Raw genomic sequence first — 21,209 nt, 5'->3', positions numbered from 1 at the left:
AAGAGAGAGGCATCAATTAAGCAGAACGACTCGATGAATTTCTTCATTCTTCTCGGCTGAGATCTGTACAAGAACCTCAGTTTCTTGTCAAAACCTCAACAGTGAGATTCCCAACCACTTCCATCACTCATTGCTCATATTTGGCAACCTCGGGAAGGGAACTGATGCAACATTTGGTATCACAGAAGAGATCTGAGGTAAAACTAAGCACGTAACGTGGTGTTTCAGATCCCAGTCTGCTCTCTGTTCATTAGGGTATCTTTTATTCCTATCTCTCATTCCTGTAGTGCCAAGATGAGGGGAAATGGCTTTAAACTGCAAGAGGGGAGATTCAGGGTAGACAGCAGGATAGGGTTTATTTTCAGCCTTCTGCTGGGCACCCCAAGGTTGGGGGGGGTCAGAGGCAAAAAACAAAGACTGAATTACACCCTTCTCATCTGCACAGGCAGAATTATGAAGCAGCCATGGAAAACAGGCAACCTGCAAGCTGCTGTCTGGCAGAGATGGTTACGGATGTCACTTCCAAGGGGATGATGCTGTTTTAAACTCTTTACCTTCAGAAGAGTCGGGCTCTTTCTGCTCTGCAGCATTGCTCTTGTTGCTGTTAGCTGAGGAAGAAGGCACCTGCTGTTCTGTTTCCTCCTCTTCTTCCGAGTCCACGCTGCCATCGTGGTCTCCGTTCTCAAGATCGCTTTTTGATGAACTCTCTGAGGCCTGAGATGCTCCAAACCTAAATCAGAGAACTCAGAGTCAGTAAATCCCTGGCAGCAGCCAATTCATCCCTCCCCGCCCCAGGGAGAAAGCAGAACCTGCCTGCTGACCAAGTGATGCTAAATCCCTTCTACAGAGCTCAGTTCCCAAAAAGATGTAAGGCTCAGCTGGGCACTTCTCAAGATATTTCCTCTAATGGCCCTGAGTGCTTTGCTTGTCAAAACCTGTCTGCAGAGTCCTAAGGGGAACGAAGCTGCAGTGATGTCTTTGGGCTGGAGAGTGATAGGAGCTGACACAGGGCAGCAAATGAGAGGAGCAGATCATTGGGATCATTGGCGTACCCTATGAAGGCAATCTGATTTTTAAATGCTAGGCAAATAATAACCATCAGTCCTGGCCATTTGTCCCGTCTCATTTGATATATTTTTGGATTCTCAATTATAGAAGTGACTTTACATAGCAACCGACTGCAACAAAGGGATGAGAAGCTGTCAGTGATTTGCAATGCCATGGGATGTCACTCATTCTCATGCAGAGCATGATTTGTCCTCTATAGACACTTTGGATGCCTAACACAGGAATGTTCTGCCCGTTACCCTCAGCCTTACAATGCTTCCAACCTCCTCCTGCCCCCAGCGTGAGGAAAGATCCTTCCATTTCTCCTTACCTCGTTCTCGATTTAACTTGTGTTGCATAGGTTATCTCCTTCTCTTCCCAGATATCTTCTTCTTCTTCGTTATCATCAAATTGCTGGATCCTCTCATTGCAGCAGGCTTCGAAGAGGGAAGCGTTGGGCTGAAACAGTATCATAAAGAGATCACATTCCATTCAGTCATTGGAGACAGCAACAAGAACGTGGATGATAACCTCGTTCAGCAGCATTTGTACACAAGTAATACCAGGAAAGTGTTCCCTGTGTGCCTTTAACCATCCACCTCACGCCGTGTTTGCATCCCAAGCAGCCCTCAGAATGCAACAGCACTGAAGCCCAGCCCTGGCAGAAGCATCACCACCAGGGACATGGAGAAGGACACGCAGCAATGTCTCACCAACACTGCCCCAAAGCAGTGGGGGCTCTCATTTCCAGATGGTGCACTGCCCAAAGAATGGCTGTGCTGGAATTCCACCGTGCACACAACTGCCTTCTCAGGAGCTATCAGCAGCTCCTGGTGGCTGCAGGCATGGCTGGAAGTTCCACCAAGAGATCAGATTTTCTGTACCTACACAGCAATGCCTATGGCAGCCAGAGGGAGAAGGAACACTCGTGGTAAGTGAAAAAGAAAGATGAGGACACCTAAGACTTAGCAGTGACCAAAGCAAAGCTTGGCCAGGTGAGCCTGGAACCACCTCTGTAAGCCACTCTCCAGCTTCTTCAGTGGGTATGCAGGCCAAGAAAGCAGAACAGGCAAAACACAGCACGGCAATATTGAGACCCACGACAACCCCAACCCTCTACGTGTAACGTTTCCTAATGGTGTATGGAAAGACCACCAAAGTAAGAAAAGGGACAGCAGATTTACACTGTGGAGAGGGAGAGAATACAGTTCTCCTGACGTGAAGAGGGCTGGTTTTGAGGATCTGCACCAAGGCAATACACCAGAGGGAAATTCTAGGAGGGTTAATTTCATGCCCTGAGATGCTTAACTGCATGCAGCCGCCGGGGCACCTTTGCATTTCCTGCAGATGTTTTCAACTCCAAAACACCACTGGCTGATTCAAAGGTGAACCAACTTGCCAGAATGCATCCCATTACACAAAACATCCCAAAATATCCACTTACGCTGTCATCGTCTGCATCTATGTTGAAGTTTATCTCTGCAATCCTGTCAAAAGGAGCACTGCAAAAAGAAAGGGGAGAGCCTTCAGCGATGGCAGGGGGTGATGGCAGCACAGCTGCAGCCCCAGCAGGAGCCAGAGGGCAGCTTGCTTCTGCTCACTGCTCTATTCAAAGCGATGGTTTCTGCTCCTTGAGATGAAAGACTGTCTCCTACTTTTGAATATTTGAGAATAAAACAACAGTAATGATGTGGGATATTCACTCCTAGGTCTGCTTAGGACCTGCCTGACACCTCTGGCAATGTCTGGCTGTTGTTCTGCAGCTCTTCGTGTTACTTAAGCAGCCTCCACATTTTTCACTGAGTCTTTCCAGCTGAATCAAAGCTGATACGAAAACACAACAGAGCCTCAATTCGTTAACAGCAGAAGGAGCTGCATGGAACTGTTGTGCAGTTCCAGCCCTACTTTCACCAAGGATCCCTCAGTATGAGACAAGACCCAGGGGAGGGACTGGATCCCACATGGCAGGCACAGACCCAGCAATACCCACAGGGGCTACACCTGCCTGTCCTTAGCATAATTCCATGAACCTGAGAGAATCTGAGTGCTTCCACACCCCTGGCTCATTACTGGGACACAAACATGGCCAACATACCATCACATAACCCAATTTCCCATTCAGACCTAAGAGTGTCTGCTGGGAGAACAGCAGAGGGTGCTGCAGGTCAAGGAACTCCACGCTGCTGTCACAGTGTGGGCCCATGCAGCTCTTCTCTGCTGTCTTTCTACATTCAGACAGGGCTATTTTCCTTTCCAGAAGGCTGATCAGCAAAAATCCCTGTCACGCACACTGCCAGGGCATTGAAGCTTGATTCTTAGCTCTGAAAATATGCAAGTTTGTTATCTGACAAAGTGTTTTACTGCTGGAATGCAGAGGGTATGGAGCAGCCGGACTGAAAGCTGCCTGTGGAGCACCAGCATTCTTTTTGGATGTGCTTTTTGGACAGCAGACCCTGGACATGGCTGCCCTGTACCAACTCAGTACCCTTCTGGAGCACTCTCCTGTCGATAAATGTAACAGCAGAAGCTCAGAGCTTCCAAATCACTGTGGGCAAACAGGACAGCTGCAGTCCCAGCAAATTCCTCTGCACCCTTTGCAAGGTGAGAAAACCACGCTGCAGCTTTAACCAGATTGCAGCAGTTCTTACACAGAAGCAGCATCACCTCTGAGCACTCAATTCAGCAGCCACGGAACGTGGCATTCAACCCCATCTGCCTTCTCTGAGCTGCGATCTGCTCCCAGCTTATCTACGTTTCCTTATTCACATGGGAATAAGTGGCTCATTTTTTTTTCCTGTGGCTATCATTAGAACACCATTCCTCCACTCCTAATTTCAATGAGGACTTAATGCCACTGGAGGATATCAGTGTAATTGCCTGGAGTTAGCTCTAACGCTTGGCTTTTTGCACGATTCCATCTGTTCTAGAACGTGGCTGGGTAATAACTGCATGTTTTATTAAGAAGGTTTCCCTTCAGAATGAAGAAGTGCCTCTCCATGGTGCTACAACCATCCCTGGGTGACTCCTACCAAAAGAAATGCTGTGAAAAACACGTCGGGTGTTTCCCAAACTGCCGATCACACTTTGGTTTGTGTCACACCAAATAAGGTGCAGAGCCAGCTTCACTTTAAAACCAGAAGAGAAAAGAAAGATGAGATGCAGAGTGGTGTAAACGCCAGGCAGAAGCCTCTTGAAGCTGCACACACTTACTTGATATTATCATCCTGGTCAGCAAACTCCTCGTCATTAAAGCCAAACTGATCCACGAAGTTTGCTGTCATCTGCTGGATTTGGTACTCAGAGAAGGCCTGAAAACAGAACCCACAGAGAGCTACTGGGCAACTGCAGCAACTTCAAGGCACAGCACACAGCCAGAAGGCACTCTCGTATCTCACAGCTCCTCGGGCCCTCTGCTCTCCAGCTCACAGCCAGGCTGCCCAGCCATTCATTTGGTCAACAATTCCTTTTCCCCCTCCACGTAGAATCTCACACCTCTGTATTTTTTTCAGTTTGTTTCTCCCATTTGGAGGATAACTCTGCATATTGGCAGTCTGCCCACTGCAGCTCCAGCTGAGGACCTCAACCCTGCACCCCACAGCAGCACTCTGTCCTGACCCCACATGAAGCTATTTGCAATGGCAGCGCAGCCTGCAGCACTATCTGGACAGAGATAACAACAATAACAACAAACTGCTTTCAGATGGGTTTTTTTTTTTTTCCCACCCTTCACCACATTTCAGACTGTGGTTGTCTTTCTAATCCCCAGAAGCAGCCTTCCACTAAATAGGCAGAAACTTCTATTTTCTATCAATGCTCTTCACGTCCAAAGTGGTGGGGAGGAGCCTGCCTGAGTTCTTCAGCCTGGAAAGCTGCTTCCAAATGTTTGATGGCCCTTCAACAGACTTTGAGGAACCTGAGGTCTTTGCTAAATTCAAGTGAACCTTTAATTTCCCCCGTTTCTTTTTTAATTCAAGGCTTTTCACTGCTCTTATTGCTCTTTTCTGACTTACATCTTAGTATGGCTCTTCCAATGTTTTTAACAGAAGTCTTTGCAGCTCAAAGGGAAGCAGAAACCCTCTCCCAGCCCCAATTCCACTGCAGGCAGCTGACACAAACCACCTTGCTGGCTGGGACCTACAGCAGTGAGCTTCAGCTTATCTATAGAATCAGGATCACTCAACCCACGACTGTGCAGAGAACCAGGGAAAGAGAAAGAAATATGCAGTGTCTGACAGGGATTGGAGAGACATCCTGTATCTGGGACTTGGATGCAGCCTGAGCCAAATTTATTCCTGGCTGGAGCCTAGATTGAAGTCTGCCATTTAAGTAACTATAATGGAAAGATGCTGAAAGGCTGAACACGCTGACAGCGACAGAGTGAACGAAGCTGCTCCATAATAGGAAGGCTTAAGGGAAAACTGGAGAAGCAAACTCCCCAGCAGCAGCAAGGGATGTGTTGTCAGCTCACCTGTTGGAGAGAAAGCTCATTGGGAAAAGCACTCTCAATGTCCTCATCCTCACTGGAAGAGTGCAGATGGTGAGTGCTCACCTGAAAGAAGCAGACAGAACGAGCATAAGGGAAAGCTAAGAAGGCTCAAATACTACCCTGCAAAAACACACAAAGACAAAACTCCCCAGGGGGCAGAAACTGTCCCAGTGAGTAACTCAGAAACACAGAACAGTGTTTGCCAACACGTGAGACAGCTGCTGCAGTGCTGCAGAACACGTATGTTTAGGCACACACTGCCTTTGCAGAGTCAAACAGATAAAGAAAACTGGCAGCATTGCTCCAGTGCTATTAAAGACAACCCAGAAGACAGCAGACCTCACTGAAACGTGCATCACTGCTCTCACCAAATCCACCGTGTTCCTCCTGTTTGTTTCTGTCAGTGTCTCTTCTACAAAGCTCTCCCATCTCCCTCTGCAGTCCTCAGGTAGCTCTGGGAAGAAAGCAATCTTTGTTACAGTGTGCTTACCTTCAGCCTCCAGGTGTAAAAAGCAGAGCTCCGAGCATTTTGCAATGACTGCACGAAAAGAAAGAGCAAAGAAACCAAGGGAACAGAGCGTACCTTTGATGAACTCACTGATCTGGGTGTGCATGGGGCCCTTCTCCATGTTCTGCACCACGGCGTTGGCGATGCGGGTGAGGTGGCCCATGTTGCCTCGCCTCATTCCCCCTTCTGCCCTGCAGAGAGAAGCACGAAGGTAACAACAGACCCCGAGCAGCACTAAGAACTCATGCTGAGACCACAAATAACATTGCTGGGTGGGAATTGAGGCATGGGAACACAAAACCCTCACGAGCAGCTTCCAGCTAATATTGCTACGTCTCCGGCTTGAAGCAAAGCTTTCCTTCCCAGCTGCTCACACAGCAGCATAGAACACTTGCATTTCTCCATGGGTGCTAACGAGATGGGAATTAATTTTGAGCTGCTGCACTGTGCTCGCTGAAGTCATACAAGCACAGAATTACACAGAATAGCCGGGTTGGAAGGGACCTCAAGGATCACGAAGCTCCAAACCCCTCCACCACAGGCAGGGTCACCAACCTCCACAGTTCATACCACACCAGGCTGCCCAGGGCCACATCCAACCTGGCCTTCAACACCTCCACATATGGACGGGGCATCCACAGCCTCTCTGGGCAGCTGTTCCAGCACCTCACCACTCTCTCTGTCAACAACTTCCCCCTCACATCCAACCTCAACCTTCCCTCCTTCAACTTCAAACCATTTCCCCCTGTCCTGCTGTTATCTGCCCTTTCAAAGAGTTGACTCCCAAGTCCTGTCCTTGCTCTGAGATCTGTGTGCAGCAGCCAGAGCTGAAGGAAGAGCAAAGGTGTAACTGCAAAAAGGGTAGCTAACTGCAGTAAGGGACAGCCCTCCAACCTGCACCCCAAATTCAGAGTGTACAACTATTCAAATGAAATTAACACCTGGAAATGAGCATCTAGAGTGAAGCTAAAGCCTTTTAGATGCAGACCTGTGGTTCCACACCCCAAGCCAGCAGAGAGCAGCAATCTCCTATCCCTCCCTATAAACTTCTGCTTCCTATCCGTGCTTATGAGCAGACTGCACTGACTTTAAATAACTGCAGTAATGTTTTGTGGGGATATTCAATGCCTGCAGCCTTAGAACACAGCACTCTGAGCCCCAAACCCTTTACTTACTGTATTTTGTCGTTGGCTTCCCAGGCATCCAGTATCCTTTGCACTAAGCAGCACTTCTGGAACAACTGGAGGAAAAAAAAATAAAAGAGATAGGAGTTTAGAAGTTTGCCATAGAAAGACTCAATGCAGATCCTCAATTCAGAAATCTGTGCTGAACTGCACTGACTTTTGTCCACTCCTTCACTCTGACCGAGCAAGAACATGAAGTTCAGCACTTATCTTTCTCAAGGGCTCAAGTTTCTTCTCTCTCCCTGTTTCTTATGCAGAGGATCCAAAGGAAACAGCAAAACCTACCAACAGCTTCAGTCTGTTCCAGGTTTCACAACAGCAGCAACGAAGAACACTGCTGTCATTTCACCAATACAGCAAGAAGTTTTCATCATTAGGACCACAGCAGAGAAGCTAAAATGTGGTCAGCTAGTTGCAGTTATCATCATTCTTTTTTTGTGGGGGCCAATTTTACACATGCCTTTATTAAAATGATGGGACAAAAAAGGGATTCCGAGCCCATTACGTGAGATGGATGGCGTGTTTATTTTGTAACTGGATGCTAAAATGCATTCACAAAAGTAAATGCAGTTCCCACCAGAACTGACAGAACTAACGATTAGGTATCATTCTATTATCACAAAGCTGATGATGAGAGGGCTGCAGCACCTTCCCTATGAAGACAGGCTGAGGGAGCTGGGCTTGTTCAGCCTGGAGAAGAGAAGGCTGTGGGGTGACCTCATTGCAGCCTTCCAGCACCTAAAGGGAGCCTACAAACAGGAGGGGAGCCAACTTGAGGGTTAGATAATAGCAGGACAAGGGGAAATGGTTTGAAGTTGAAGGAGGGAAGGTTGAGGTTGGATGTGAGGGGGAAGTTGTTGACAGAGAGAGTGGTGAGGTGCTGGAACAGCTGCCCAGAGAGGCTGTGGATGCCCCGTCCATATGTGGAGGTGTTGAAGGCCAGGTTGGATGTGGCCCTGGGCAGCCTGGGCTGGTATGAAATGTGGAGGCTGGTGACCCTGCATGCAGCAGGGGGGTTGGAGCTTCATGGTCCTTAAGGTCCCTTCCAACCCAGGCTATTCTGTGGTTCTGAAATTCCCTGGTGATGTGACCTGACTCACATGAGTAACCATGATATTCTCCGTGTTGTTTTCTGGAGTTTCTTGGTTCTCCGTGGTCACGTTTCCATTCAGCACCTCTTCTCTGCTTTCTGAGTCATTGGCAGTAGTTCTTCCCTCTTGCACAGAGTGTGAGAGAATAGCTGCTATGGACAATTCCACTTGGAAATGCAAAAAGTTATTCCACGTGTATTTAAAAAATAAGTCCTGCAACAAAATGAGAAACAAAAAGAGGCACTCTGGATACATCTTCCCACTCTTGGCAATCGAATGATGTCAGAACACTGCCCCAGTAACTGCTTGCTCACCTTCCTTCACCAGAATAGGGACATAATGTGACCTGCACACACGACACAAACCACCCTGTGCCCCACAGATGAAAGTGAAAACGCTCTCAGCCTGAAGCCATTTGCCACCACCACCCCTCGCAGTGCCACGCCGTATTACTCACAAGTAATAAATCCATGGTACTGAGTCTGCATAGTTCCTGATTAATACTGGGAGTGTTTGTGTGGAGCAGAGCAGCAATCAGGCGAGATCCGTGAAGACGAGCATTGCCCAGAGGCTCCTCCAGGACACCAATTGTAGTCAGGATTGCTGTTTTCTATCAGAGAAACGGAGATGGAGAACCTCAGTGAAGGTCTGCGTTTCCCCCAGTGCAGATGCACAACTGTTTGACTAAATATAACCACCTCATCTTCTTACATAAATACTCTCTGCCTGCAAACCTATGGCATCTTCCCACTCAGCACCGTCCTGGGAGCACTGTGAGGTCTGCACTTTCCAAACTGAAGAGATCAAAACACCCACTGACTCCAGGTTCCCTCCTCTGTGCCCCCCCACCACTTCCACAGAAGCCATCAGCCACGTCCCTCTGCCTTTGACTTCACTTGGATGCGCTGCACTGCTTTCCAAATCCCACTGCCTACTTCATAGAATCACAGAATGACTTGGGGTTGGAAGGGACCTCAAGGATCACAAAGCTCCAACCCCCCCACCACAGGCAGGGCCACCAACCTCCACATTTCATACCAGCCCAGGCTGCCCAGGGCCACATCCAACCTGGCCTTCAACACCTCCACATATGGACGGGGCATCCACAGCCTCTCTGGGCAGCTCTTCCAGCACCTCACCACTCTCTCTGTCAATAACTTCCCCCTCACATCCAACTTCAACCTTCCCTCCTTCAACTTCAAACCATTTCCCCTTGTCCTGCTATTATCTACCCTTTCAAAGAGTTGATTCCCCTCCTGTTTGTAGGCTCCCTTTAGGTGCTGGAAGGCTGCAATGAGGTCACCCCACAGCCTTCTCTTCTCCAGGCTGAACAAGCCCAGCTCCCCCAGCCTGTCTTTGCAGGGGAGGTGTTCTGACCCTCTCATCATCTTTGTGGCCCTCCTCTGGACCCTCCCCAACAGCTCCCTGTCTTTCTTGTATTGGGGGCCCCACACCTGGATGCAAGATGGGGCCTCATGAGGGCATAGCAGAGAGGGCCGATCCCCTCCCTGTCCCTGCTGGCCACCCTTCTGCTGATGGAGCCCAGCATCCCATTTGCTTTCCGAGCTGTAAGAGCACACCGCTGCCTCCTGTTCAGTTTTTCATCCACCATGACCCCCAGGTCCTTCTCTGCAGGGCTGCTCTCAAGGACTGCTCCTTCCAGTCTATATCTATGCCTGGGATTCCTCCAGCCCAATTGCATAACCTCACACTTTGCTTGAACTTCCTAAGCACTCAAATTACAAACCTGAAGCGTGAATCCTTCTGGAAAAGATTTAAGGTAGAGTTTTTGCCTGGCCAGCACGTGGTGCTTTCAGAAAATACCCAAGAAGCCCACGAGTGAGGATGAGGAAACCCCCAGGTCCAGCCAGCAGCTGTTTGCTCCTGAGAAAGGCTGAGCCACGTTACCTTGGGAGGGCTGAGCAGCAGCTGGTGGAAATCTTTTAGCCTCGGTTCAATGCCATGTAAGATGCTGCTATTGACAGTGTAAGACCTTTCAAATCCCTGAGTGTATGAGTCCATCAGTCCTTCCACCCTGTAACAAAGAAAACACGCGAGTCAGGGTTTGACCAAACCTTAAGAAGGTCTCCACTCACACTGTCCATGTTGGTTATTTTCTCTTGAATAATAACTCTGAGCGTGAAGAACGATCACTGACAGCCACTGAAGGTAAGTGCATCATCATATCATTATCTTATTTGCAGGATGATACTCACATAATCAAAATTGTGAATGAGATGAGTGGGAAGGCAGGGGAGAAGCTATCTGCAGGGCTGACAAAGACAAATTACTGCAGTGCTTCCCAGTTTCTCAAACTTTACAGATATTTAAGGAGTAAATTGTGCCAGTGAGTGTTTGTGAACGTGTTAAAAACAGTAACAAGTGTTCCAGAAGTGCACTATTGGATACTAACCAAGCAGTTAGGCTCACATCTCTGCTGGTAAGCAGCACATTGTGACTATCAGCAGTCACTTCCAACAGCACAGTCTCACATTGGAATAAGAAAAAATGCTTTCATTTCAGCAAGGCACCAACAGCCTACGTGGCATCCCTATGGCTGGGACTCGTAAACCCTCAGAGATGCAGGGCACAGCTGAGATGCAGCATCTCAGCTTTTCAGCCATAACTGAGGGTGGTGAAGCACTACAGGTTGCCCAAGGAGGCTGTGGATGCCCCATCTCTGGAGGCATTGAAGGCCAGGCTGGATGTGGCTCTGGGCAGCCTGGGCTGCTGGTTGGCGACCCTGCACATAGCAGGGGGTTGAAACAAGATGATCTTTGAGGTCCTTTTCAACCCAGGCCCTCCTGTGATTCTATGAACCATGCATGCCTGTCTAACAGCTCGTCAGCCCAATGCCATCTTCTGTCTGTTTCTCCCTCTGTTAACTCCTCCTAACCTTCCATCACCTCCTTCACTCTTCCTTATTTCCCCCTTTTGCAAAAAGTGAGATTCTCAGCATCTCCCTTCCTCCCCAAACCTCTCTTTTGCTATATCCTTAATTAAAACTGGCTATGAATTGCTAAAATTGTTCTGGTCAGGAGAGAAGCACACTGACTTACCCAGAACGCCTCGTTTCCAGCAACGTTAGCAGAACCTGCGTTCCATTCACTATGCAATTTTCAGTCTGCTCTCCATCAAACATATTCTTCAGGAGTTGCTCCACACATTCCTGCCTGTTGGACAGCACAGACACATTTGCAGTATTAGTAACGTTCAGCGACTGCTTTAATCACAGAAATACCCACTTCTGGGTATTCTTGATATTAAGTTTGCACTTGGTAAAGGCAGGAATGGCTCTACACGAGGTTTAGGAACTTGCTTCCTCATCCCTAAGGCAAGAGCTCCTTATACACATTGAGACTCCAACCTGAAACACGGTACCAACAAGGCAAAACTCTTGTTATACACCGAAAGACAATCCAAGTATTAACCCAGTTGGGTTAATTTATGAAAGACAACGTGAAGCTATGAGCTCATAGTCTAAAATTATCCACCAGAATCCCAGGAGAAAGGCAGAAAGCACTGGAAGCTGACCCGTGTCATCTGCCCCTGGCACAGTGGAATCCAGGACCCGGCAGCAGAGGCCAACAAAAGCAAACTGTAAATAATTTGCTTGCTTTTATCAGTCTTAGCTTCCACCCCCTGGAAATATTCGAAGCCATTCACCATCTCTTTGAGCCTTTAAAGCAAGGTGAGATGCCTTCCGAACCCTGAGAGCATCAAGGGTAGGTGGGGGACCCCCAAGCATGGTACTGACAAATGTTGGAGTCACAAGGAATGACAACAGTGGACTCTGCCAGCATTTAAACACGATTTGGACATTCAAAGACCGCCTCAAGTTACGAACACGGGGTGACAGCCCACTTTCCTCTCTGCTATCTGCTGCGTTCTATGCATTAAAGACAGGAGGAACACGAGGGGTGTGTGGCCCTGGCCATGGCTCCTGGTGGCCTTAAGTGATGGCTAATTTACCATTCATAGATGAAAAAGGTCAGTGGTAATGCTTGGAAAAACCCCTTGGGAGAAGGCATGAGCCACGTGACAGCTGGGGATCATCAGCAGAGGCGTGTGGTGCAAAAAGTCACTTCTGTGCAGAACGTTTCTCCTTTGAAATGACGAAGCGGCCTAACGACTTTCAGAAAGGCTTTGTGAAAGTGCAAAACCATCTCTCCTTATCTCGTGGAAATGCAGGTGGTGCATGAAAACGTGACAGCAACAAAGAAAACCACAGCAGAGGGTGACTGGGAGGGAGAGGGAAGGAGATGAAGCAGCTGCTGAAGATGCTCTGAGTGCAGTCCGACCCAAACCTTCACCTGTAGCTCTCTGCAACCCCTGTGCAGCCCAGGATCTCAGATGGAGTTCTACCCCAGAGGCTCTCAGCATGGGCAGCAGTGTCCTGCCCCAGGCACAGCTCTGTGTCCCTCTGCTGAGCCACTGAGAGAGGAGGAGGTTCAGATGTGAAAGGAGAGGATCCAGAGCGAGTGCACCATGGCACGCAGTGCAGACCTGAGCTGTCTGTGAACATCCCAGCAGAGAAAGGCTCAGCCCACAGCTGAAGGGCTCTGGAGCCATTCAGTCCCGATGAGGTTCAGTCCTGATGAGGTTCAGTCCCTGCTGAGGGTTTCCAGGATTGGGGATATGCAATTGTGGTGATGGGTGAAGCTCAATCCAGCCAGCGACGGTCACGAGTGCTGCTCCCCAGGGGTTGGTACTGGGCTGGCCCTGTTTAATACCTTCACTGATGATCTGGATGAGGGGGTTGAGAGCACCCTCTATAAGTTTGAGGTGCCACTGAGATGGCACTGCTGATCTAGCTGGGGGTAGGCAGGTGCTCCAGAGGGTCTGGACAGATGGGATCGCTGGGCTGAGGCCAATGGGATGAGGTCTAACAAGACCAAGTGCTGGGTCCTGCACTTCAGCCACACCAACCTCATGCAGGAGTGGGGCAGAGAGGCTGAAAGCGCGGGAGGAAAAGGACCTGGGGGTGTTGGTCAGCAGCTGAACATGATGAGCCAGCTCATGCCACGGTCCATGGGCACAGTGGGGGTGAGCTGGGGTTGGACTTGGTGATCTCAGAGCATTTTTCCAACCTGAATGGCTCCATGATTCTCTGGTTCTATCTACACCAACATCCCAACACTGTGCTACCTGACAACAAACCACCACTGTGGGACAAAAGATCAGGCCTACCTCACTTCTGCAGGTGCAGTCAAGGAAAGGAAGCATTTAAGAGCAGCCCCTTACAGAGGCAGGCTTGTATTTCAAGCCTGTGGAAGGTCCAGCACATCTTTCCAGGGAACACAGCTGTCAGTGTCTGCGTGCAGCACATGAGCTGCCTGCACCTCACACACCACCTCAGCCCTTTGTGCACAGAGCTGAGCTCCAAATCAGGAGAAGCAGACAGCAACGTCACAGAAATGAGGAAAGCTCTGGGCCAGTAAGACTTACAGAGAAGAGTTTTTAAGCCCTCCTTACCGATCCTGTCTTATTCACTTCAAGTCTTCTGTTTCACCCCATTCCTATCAACACGCCTTTAGGTCTAAAGGAACCTTGTTTGATGTCATGTTCATCGTTACGACAGGCCACACTCACCAACAGCTTCTAAATGGTGGAACTCACTGGATTCCAATCCTGTGATCACTGCACTGACCCACAACCTTCATGTAATTTACACGAAGACGACGTGCAAACGTGCCAGAACAGCTTACAAACCAAAAGCTTTTTCCTGCCAAACTACCAGGCCTCAAAAGAGATGACATCTCTATTCACAAACCCTGACTGCCAATCGGAAGCCAGGAAGAGATAAAAGCCAATTAGGCATCTTCGTGTCAAGTCACACGTGGCGCTAACGAAGAAACGTGGGAATGCAAAGAGCTGTCTTTGTGGGTTTTCCCTCAGCTACCACCAGCAGAGCTCAGCTCTCACCAAATTCACTGTGAGATGTCAGCACGCCCACTGACAATGATTGCTTTGTCTTCAACTGGACTGTGTGCTTCACAGAGCGTCGACCCCAACCTGTGCTCAAGAAGGGCTACAAGCCCAGACAACTCAGCAGAGGTGGCCAAGTGACCCCCCCAGCTTAGAAGCAACGTTTAATGCTTGGGATAAATGTCAGCAGCTAAGCCAAGGCTCATGGCTACTTACCACACGGCTGTGCTCCCACACAGCTGGCAGGAAATGACAGCAGCTGGTTTAGCAACAATCCCATGAGCAGTACTTACGATTCCAGTGCGGTGAGAAGTGGATCAGGCTCAGGTATATCCTGCAGCTGATTGCTCTGGTCTCTGCTCAATCTTATGATATCACACAGGGTCTGGGAAGCGTTTGATTGCCTCTGTAAATGACACGGAGCACACGTCAGTGCTAGCTTCTCAACCTGCCTCATTCTGGCCATCAGAGAAACTGTAATGTCATTGTACGAGTGCTACCAGGCTCTAAATTATTCATCTGCTACACGTAACGTTGAATTATTAGAAGCATTAATAGATTTTAAAACTGAAGAGAGGATCTTCCTGATCAGAACAGTTAAGCTCAGTCAAAAGATTCCACAAAGTGATGACTGTATTTCAACTTTCTGACCGAGTGCATTAACTTGTGACTCTCCAACACCTTCTCACTGCTTCCTGCACGAAGAGAACTAAATGGTTTGATAAAGCCCTTTACCTCGCAGGACCGACTGCCCACAGACACAAAAACTCAAGTCTTGCCATACTCACATCCTCATCCTGGCTTGAATGGATCAGCTCCACAAGTCTCTGAATAATTCTTGCTTCGTTAAGCCACTGGAGGGAAAGGAAGGGAAAAGAAAATGGTTTGGTATCGCAGCATTCAAAACAAGAGGATCCTTGAGAAGGTTGGCATAACACAGAGCCCTTTCCTTGTATGTCAGAATCAAAGGCATGGGCAATATCTATGGGCACAGGTCATGGAATCACACAATCATAGGCTGGTCTGGCTTGGAAGGGACTTTAAAAACCATCTCATTCCAAACCCCCTGTCAGATACAGACGTCTTTTAGTTACCATCAGAACCCACGCCCTGCCAATGAAACTAAAAACCTAAATACCTTTGGAAAATATGATCAGTCATGAAACAGATGAGCCATAAACGCTATCTCATCTGAAGCAGCGTGAGCCTAACTACCAGCATGCTCTTCTGCTGCCACTTCCTACCCTTACAACCACTGTTGTTTACACCAAACAGCTCCAACTCTGCCCGTGCTGTTATTACAGCTCACCTCCTTGCCCCATCCCACACCACAGACTTCCTCCTATTAACTCAAGCCATCACTTCACCCCAATTCCCTGACCACATGCAAACAAAGCACACCACCTGCAAGGAACACCTTCCAGTTCCCCTCTTCCCAGCTCCACCTCCGAGCTCAGCTTCTCAGTCCATCTTCAGCCCAGTTCCTAATGGCCTTCACCCCAGGCAAATGGCCGTGTGTGTAACATCAATCACACCAATCAGTCACACCTGCCAAGCTAATGCACTCTTGGTTGCTTTGGAAATGACTGACCAAACCATAATTAGAAGGAAAATAAGTTTGGAGGTTTGTGCAATGATGTTATCTCCCATCACTCTTCGGATGAGTCAAGGAGGAAACCAACAGCCTCCCACCTTCACAAGAAGGCTCTGTGCATCTCCTCTCCCCTTCAACACTACTTCTTACTATCTGGTCACACAACTTCAGCCATCACAGAACTATAGAACAACTTCAGCTGGAAAAGGCCCTCGAGATGAGATCCAGCTAACAAAAGCCCATCCAGTGGAGCTGATCCCTGCCATGCCTCCATGTGTTGCCTTACCATCTCCACTGCACTGACGATGCACCTGCCCATTCCCCATTTGCCCACTTGGCCTACAACCATCCCTTCTCACCTTCACGTGCTTGGCTATGCCCACTGAAATCATTCTTCCAAATCCTAAGCCTCAATCTCCCCTTGACAGCTAAGGCAGCTCTCAACTGGCAGTTCACCAAAACAGCGTCATCGAGGTTAATGAGAATCTCCTCATTTCTAACTTAAAAACAACCAAGGAAAAGCACAGTAAAACCTGACCAGCAGTGCTTACAGCAGTCCCTCTTAACAATGAGACTGCTCACCCCCGTGGTAGGTCTGCATGCTTTGTTTTCATCACCACTTACACACCCCATGACTACGAGCCCAGGTTTTGACTGCAATCCCTACGTATTCCAACACACTGCGTAACTTTGATAATGGAAACTCACATTCCTTTTTGCTGCAGGTTTCCTTTCCTCATGCATCAGCCTCTGTGCATATGGCACAGTGGTAGTTCAGCCTATTTTTACTGCACACAGAATCCCTGCCATACCAATCTCTGCTATCAGAGGAATTTTTACCCCCTTACAAGTTCCAAAGTCCAGAGGTTGGCTGTTTTTTTTGCAGTGTGGAAAGGCTCAGTGCTCCCTGGACCATCATTTTGCATGGCAGAAAGGAGAGTCAGGCACTGCACAGGAATGAGAGGATGGAGATTTCCATCCTGGAAGCTGGCAGAGGAGGAAAAAACCCTTCCACCTCCACAGTGATGTTGCCACTAAAAAGAAGAATCAACCCTGGGGAGCAGTACTGCTAAAGCTCTTCATTGAAGACTTAGAAAAAGACCTCATCAAGTTCAGGAACATACAATCGTGGAATCAAAGAATGGTTTGGGTTGGAAAGCACCTTTGAGATCATGTAGTTCCAACCCCCTGCTATGGGGTTGCTCAAAGCCCCATAATACCAACTGGCCATCACCCAGAGGAACCCAAACCAAGTGGAGAAGCTGGAAGAAACCTCAGGAAGATCACCAAAGGCAAAATGCACCGAGGATGGAATGACCCCAACAGCAGGAGTGAGGGTCAGGCATCGTCTGGGCTGCTCTGGGAGGTGCCAGGATGGGACAAGAGCCCCAAGATGTCCAAGGGAAATTCCAACTCGATGCTAGGGAAAGAAATCTCCACTGGAATGTGGTGAAACAGTGGATGAGTGCCTGGACATGTTTCTCCTCTCAGAGATACTCAAGACTCATCTGGACAAGGCCATGAGCAATGTGCACTGGTGGAACCTGCTCACAGGTGGAAGTGGACCTCCACAGGGACCATCCAACCTGCACTGTGCTGTGAGTGAACTTTGCAGGCCAATGCTTAGAAGAGTCCGTTGTATGAGGACTTCAACAACACTCCTTCTTCTAAAACCTGCTGGAAATATACCTAATGACAGCATGACTTTGGCTTGGGTATTCCTCACGAGTCACAGCAATAACAAGAGAGAAAAGCAGGACAGCACACAGCAGCATTTTTTGTGTGCTACCATCACTGCCCCCATCAATCCCTGATGGAAAGGCTGCACGATGCTCCAGATGCAAGAGGTGAGAAGATGGATATGGATCCATGGAAGTCCCTCAGCTGGGAGAGCTGCAGTGCCTGGGTGCTCCTCAGCACTGCCCAGAGAGAAGGAACCCACTGGGGACCAGCAGATTTCTCATCACATCCTCCAGTTACCACGGAGCCCTGCCCATCACTCACACTGGGTTTTGTCCTTCAGATCCCAGCTGGGGAAGACAGACTAATCCTCCTCTGTGAAGGTTATAAAGCTGTACTTCTTATCACTTTGGCAAGGATGAGGACACAAAGTGCTTAAGAGAGACCCAGAATTACTGCATCTGCTTCACAGCCATTCCAAATATATGCCACCAATATCAGACTTGGAACCCTCTCCTAGAGACCAGGTCTGCTTGCATTTTTCCAGGTAAGACTACGTTAATAACACACAGATGGAGCACAGACTCCTTTGATGCCACTTATCTGTCCCAATACTTAAAATGCTTCAAGAAGCAATCTGTATTTGAGCCTTCTTCCTACCTAAGAGGCAAATCCTTTCTTTCTTTCACAGATCTGGAGACATTCCAGGATCAAATGACGGTGATCAAAGGAAATATGCATCCATGAGCACAAGGCAGGCTTTGTCTGAGGATCAGACAGGTAAGTGCCTGAAAGACAAGCCATTGGAAGCACCTCTTCAGAGGTTTCTGATAAAGACTCATCCAAGTATTTCCAGTTGTGAAGTCCAGACCTGGGGAGCTTCAGGTCTGTGAAGATGCAGCGCAGACAAGAGATCACTTACAGTGCACTGGAGGCTCCCTCACACAGTGGTGCTTCTCAAACTCAGGAGTGTGCAGGAAGAGCACATCCTAGCAAGGCTTCCTCCTGCTGGCACAGCTCTCCCAAACAACAAAACCTGAGCTATACCAACCAAGCACTCCTCTGTCAGGCGTGGAATGGAAGGAAGCTGATAAAGGATTGTCATTTTGCCAGGTAAACTGTATGCCCTCAGATACAGATGAGGGAAGAGAAAGTGAATAATCACCTCAGATGCTCTAAGAAGGTATGAGATGGCACTGCCAACCTTCTCCCTGCTGCTGCTCATCCACTTATCTTCTGCTCCCTTGCAACTCCCTTACCACTGTACGAGGCTGTGCAAAAACGAAAACCAAGAGAACAATGCAACCAATCAAGAAAAGGATCTGACTGCAAACAATCCTGGCAAAGAACACAAGTGAGAGAGAGGTGCTCTCAGCTGGATCTCTTCCCTGCTCTGTGTCACCCTGAAGCCACAAGAACACTTCAGCTGGCAAAGGTTCAAGAAGAGCTGGATGGGCAGAACACGCGTGAAGGGACAGAGGAAAGAAGACTGCCTCTTTCTGTGGCACTGCCAACAAGAAGTGCTCGTGGGATTGCTGGCCCAGCTCCACTCGGCTCTGGAAGCCAAACATTTCTACTAAAGACAGAGAAAACCTCCACCCTGGCCAACACTGTGCAGAAAGGAGCAGCCCAGAAAGCTTCCAACACACATCTTGGAGGGTTCACCCAGCAGAATGCAAAGCACAGAGCCATGAGCACTGCCCAGCCATCCCACAAGCTCTAATATTGAGGGCAGGGAATGACAGAGCCTCATGCAATCACCAAGGAGTCTCTGACTTGCTAAGTGAAGATGACAATGTGAGCATTAAATCCACAATAAGATGCTGGGAGACTCGTTACGCAGGGCAGCATTTGGTTTAATTTGGGCTGTAAGGCACTATCTTTGTAAATCTGATGCTGTAAAACACAACGAGCAGTTTGACAACCCAACTGAAGCTCGGGGAAAGCTTTCACCAGCGCTGCAGCACTGGGTGGAAAAGTGGTGTTTTTACACCCACCTGATGTACCCTTGAGAGCAGCTCTTCCTAACGGGTAACAAAAAACACCCCTTGGACAAAATTTCCAGCTTCTAAGCCAAACAGATACGTGGTAGAAGGCATTCTGTTGGACAGATGGTGCTCACAGTCCACTTGGGAAGCAGCTGGAACGTAACCTGGAGACCCTGATGTAACATCAGACCTCGTTGGGTACCGCCCAGCAGAGCTCCACAAACCTGAAAGCTCCAGTCATGCAGTCCTGAATTTCAGTATTGCTGTGTTACCTTCTGCCCTCCTCAAGTCTCTCAGCCATCAGATTTTAACTTCTCCAGGACAATACTCACATTATGACTATCTGGAAATAAATTCAGCAGCGTCTCCAGCACCATACGGTATCTTTAATTTGTTTTCTTGTTCTCTTTTGACTGTGTGGAATCTTTCACAGGTGGAATTCAGCTAACAGGAAGGGTTAAAACATACGTGGCTGCTCATGGATGGTCGTTATTTGGAAGCCTGGATGTTTGGAAGTTTCCAAGATGAAAGCCATCCATCCATCCACAAAAATGCTGCTCAGTTAAAACGTTACTTTAAGATCAGAAGGAGAAATAATCGCATTATCCCAGTAATTGCTACGCTTTGCTACTGCAAAGCTGTTGTGCAGCTCTGCAAAGCACACTGCTAAGCTCTGCTGTGCTCAGTGCTCTGGACGCAGAAGGCTTGGGCAGCAAAGCTTGCCAAACATACAAAGCCTGCTGTGGGCTTCAGAGACACGGTACAGATTTCCACACAGTGCACTGCTCCTCTGGTGCACTGCCAGGGAGCCAAAGCGGGCTGCACTCCTCCAGCCCTGCAAAGCTGCTCACAACAGAGGGGACGAGGCAGCCTCACCCAGGGAGACAAACCTGCCCTACCTGTACAGCAAACAGCGCCTCAGTGAGATAGTTCATAAGGGAGCATGTTAGAGAGGAGGGGGGAGGAGATATCACCTCCAGAAGTCACACACGCTCTTGAGAAGAGCGCAGGATTAAACCAATTACTGCCCCCAAATGATTTGCCTGAAACTCAGAACACTGGGGAAGATTACAGATTTCCTTTGTGAAAGCTCTACAGCAAAAACAGCTGAAGTAAACAGTGGTTGCTATATGGAAAAAGGAGCCGAAATCCTTTCCTGCTGGGGGTTCATCCTGCTGGGCAGGCCTTGGGCGGGCTGCAGGGCCAACACACCCAGCACAGCGACCCTAGCATCCAGAAAAGCAGTTCTCAGAAGAGCAGATCCGCTCTCCTAACAACTGACCAACAGGATGACATCCCTTCAACAAACAAACAGCCTCGATCCCAATGTGGAAGAGAAAAAAGCAGCACGTTCTCACGTTCAGCACTTCCTGCCGTAGCGTCGCGGGCTCCACGCAGCTGATCAGGCGAAGCAGGAGGTCCATCATGGCTGATGTGTCTATATGCTTTAGCACCAGGCTAATAAATTTGTCCTTTTTCCTTAGGAATGCGATCACCTGAAAGCAGAAACGTCATCATCAGCTGCTACAGCGATGAAGAGATGGGACACCACCACGTTGTCCTATGTTCTGTGTTCTGGGCTCGACCATCAGGCTGAGAGCCCTCTCAGAGGGCACCTGGGATAGCACTCCTGCTGCAAGGCAGTATGAAATGGAATCTTTTTAGCTCTCTTTTCTTTCCTATGACACAAACAGCACTAGTGA

The 21,209-nt window shown here is 48.7% G+C and overlaps 1 protein-coding gene and 1 non-coding gene across 10 annotated transcripts in view; both read right to left on the bottom strand.

The window, feature by feature from the left end:
* Positions 1-21,209, bottom strand: part of PPP6R2 (protein phosphatase 6, regulatory subunit 2) — a 71,481-nt gene that overhangs the window by 14,962 nt on the left and 35,310 nt on the right. For all 9 annotated transcript variants that reach the window (XR_005846098.2, XR_001464578.4, XR_001464637.4 and 6 more), the window contains 15 exons: positions 20,865-21,002; positions 15,033-15,098; positions 14,538-14,650; positions 11,376-11,489; positions 10,225-10,351; positions 8,774-8,926; positions 8,326-8,529; positions 7,217-7,281; positions 6,117-6,232; positions 5,902-5,987; positions 5,516-5,596; positions 4,258-4,355; positions 2,492-2,549; positions 1,379-1,506; positions 555-730 (listed from right to left, as the gene is read on the bottom strand). Coding sequence is in view for 6 of the 9 variants with exons in the window: in XM_015278843.4 (XP_015134329.2) it covers positions 555-730; positions 1,379-1,506; positions 2,492-2,549; positions 4,258-4,355; positions 5,516-5,596; positions 5,902-5,987; positions 6,117-6,232; positions 7,217-7,281; positions 8,326-8,529; positions 8,774-8,926; positions 10,225-10,351; positions 11,376-11,489; positions 14,538-14,650; positions 15,033-15,098; positions 20,865-21,002 (1,723 nt within the window). In the remaining 3 variants the exon portion in view is untranslated. The remainder of the gene's footprint in view (positions 1-554; positions 731-1,378; positions 1,507-2,491; positions 2,550-4,257; positions 4,356-5,515; positions 5,597-5,901; positions 5,988-6,116; positions 6,233-7,216; positions 7,282-8,325; positions 8,530-8,773; positions 8,927-10,224; positions 10,352-11,375; positions 11,490-14,537; positions 14,651-15,032; positions 15,099-20,864; positions 21,003-21,209) is intronic.
* Positions 11,880-11,963, bottom strand: MIR1651 (microRNA 1651). Its single transcript, NR_035142.1, has one exon. It is a non-coding gene; the product is annotated as a microRNA 1651 (primary transcript).

Source organism: Gallus gallus, chromosome 1, assembly GCF_016699485.2.
Source record: "Gallus gallus isolate bGalGal1 chromosome 1, bGalGal1.mat.broiler.GRCg7b, whole genome shotgun sequence".
NCBI classification, from domain to species: Eukaryota; Metazoa; Chordata; class Aves; order Galliformes; family Phasianidae; genus Gallus; species Gallus gallus.
This window is presented reverse-complemented; position numbering and strand designations above follow the sequence as displayed.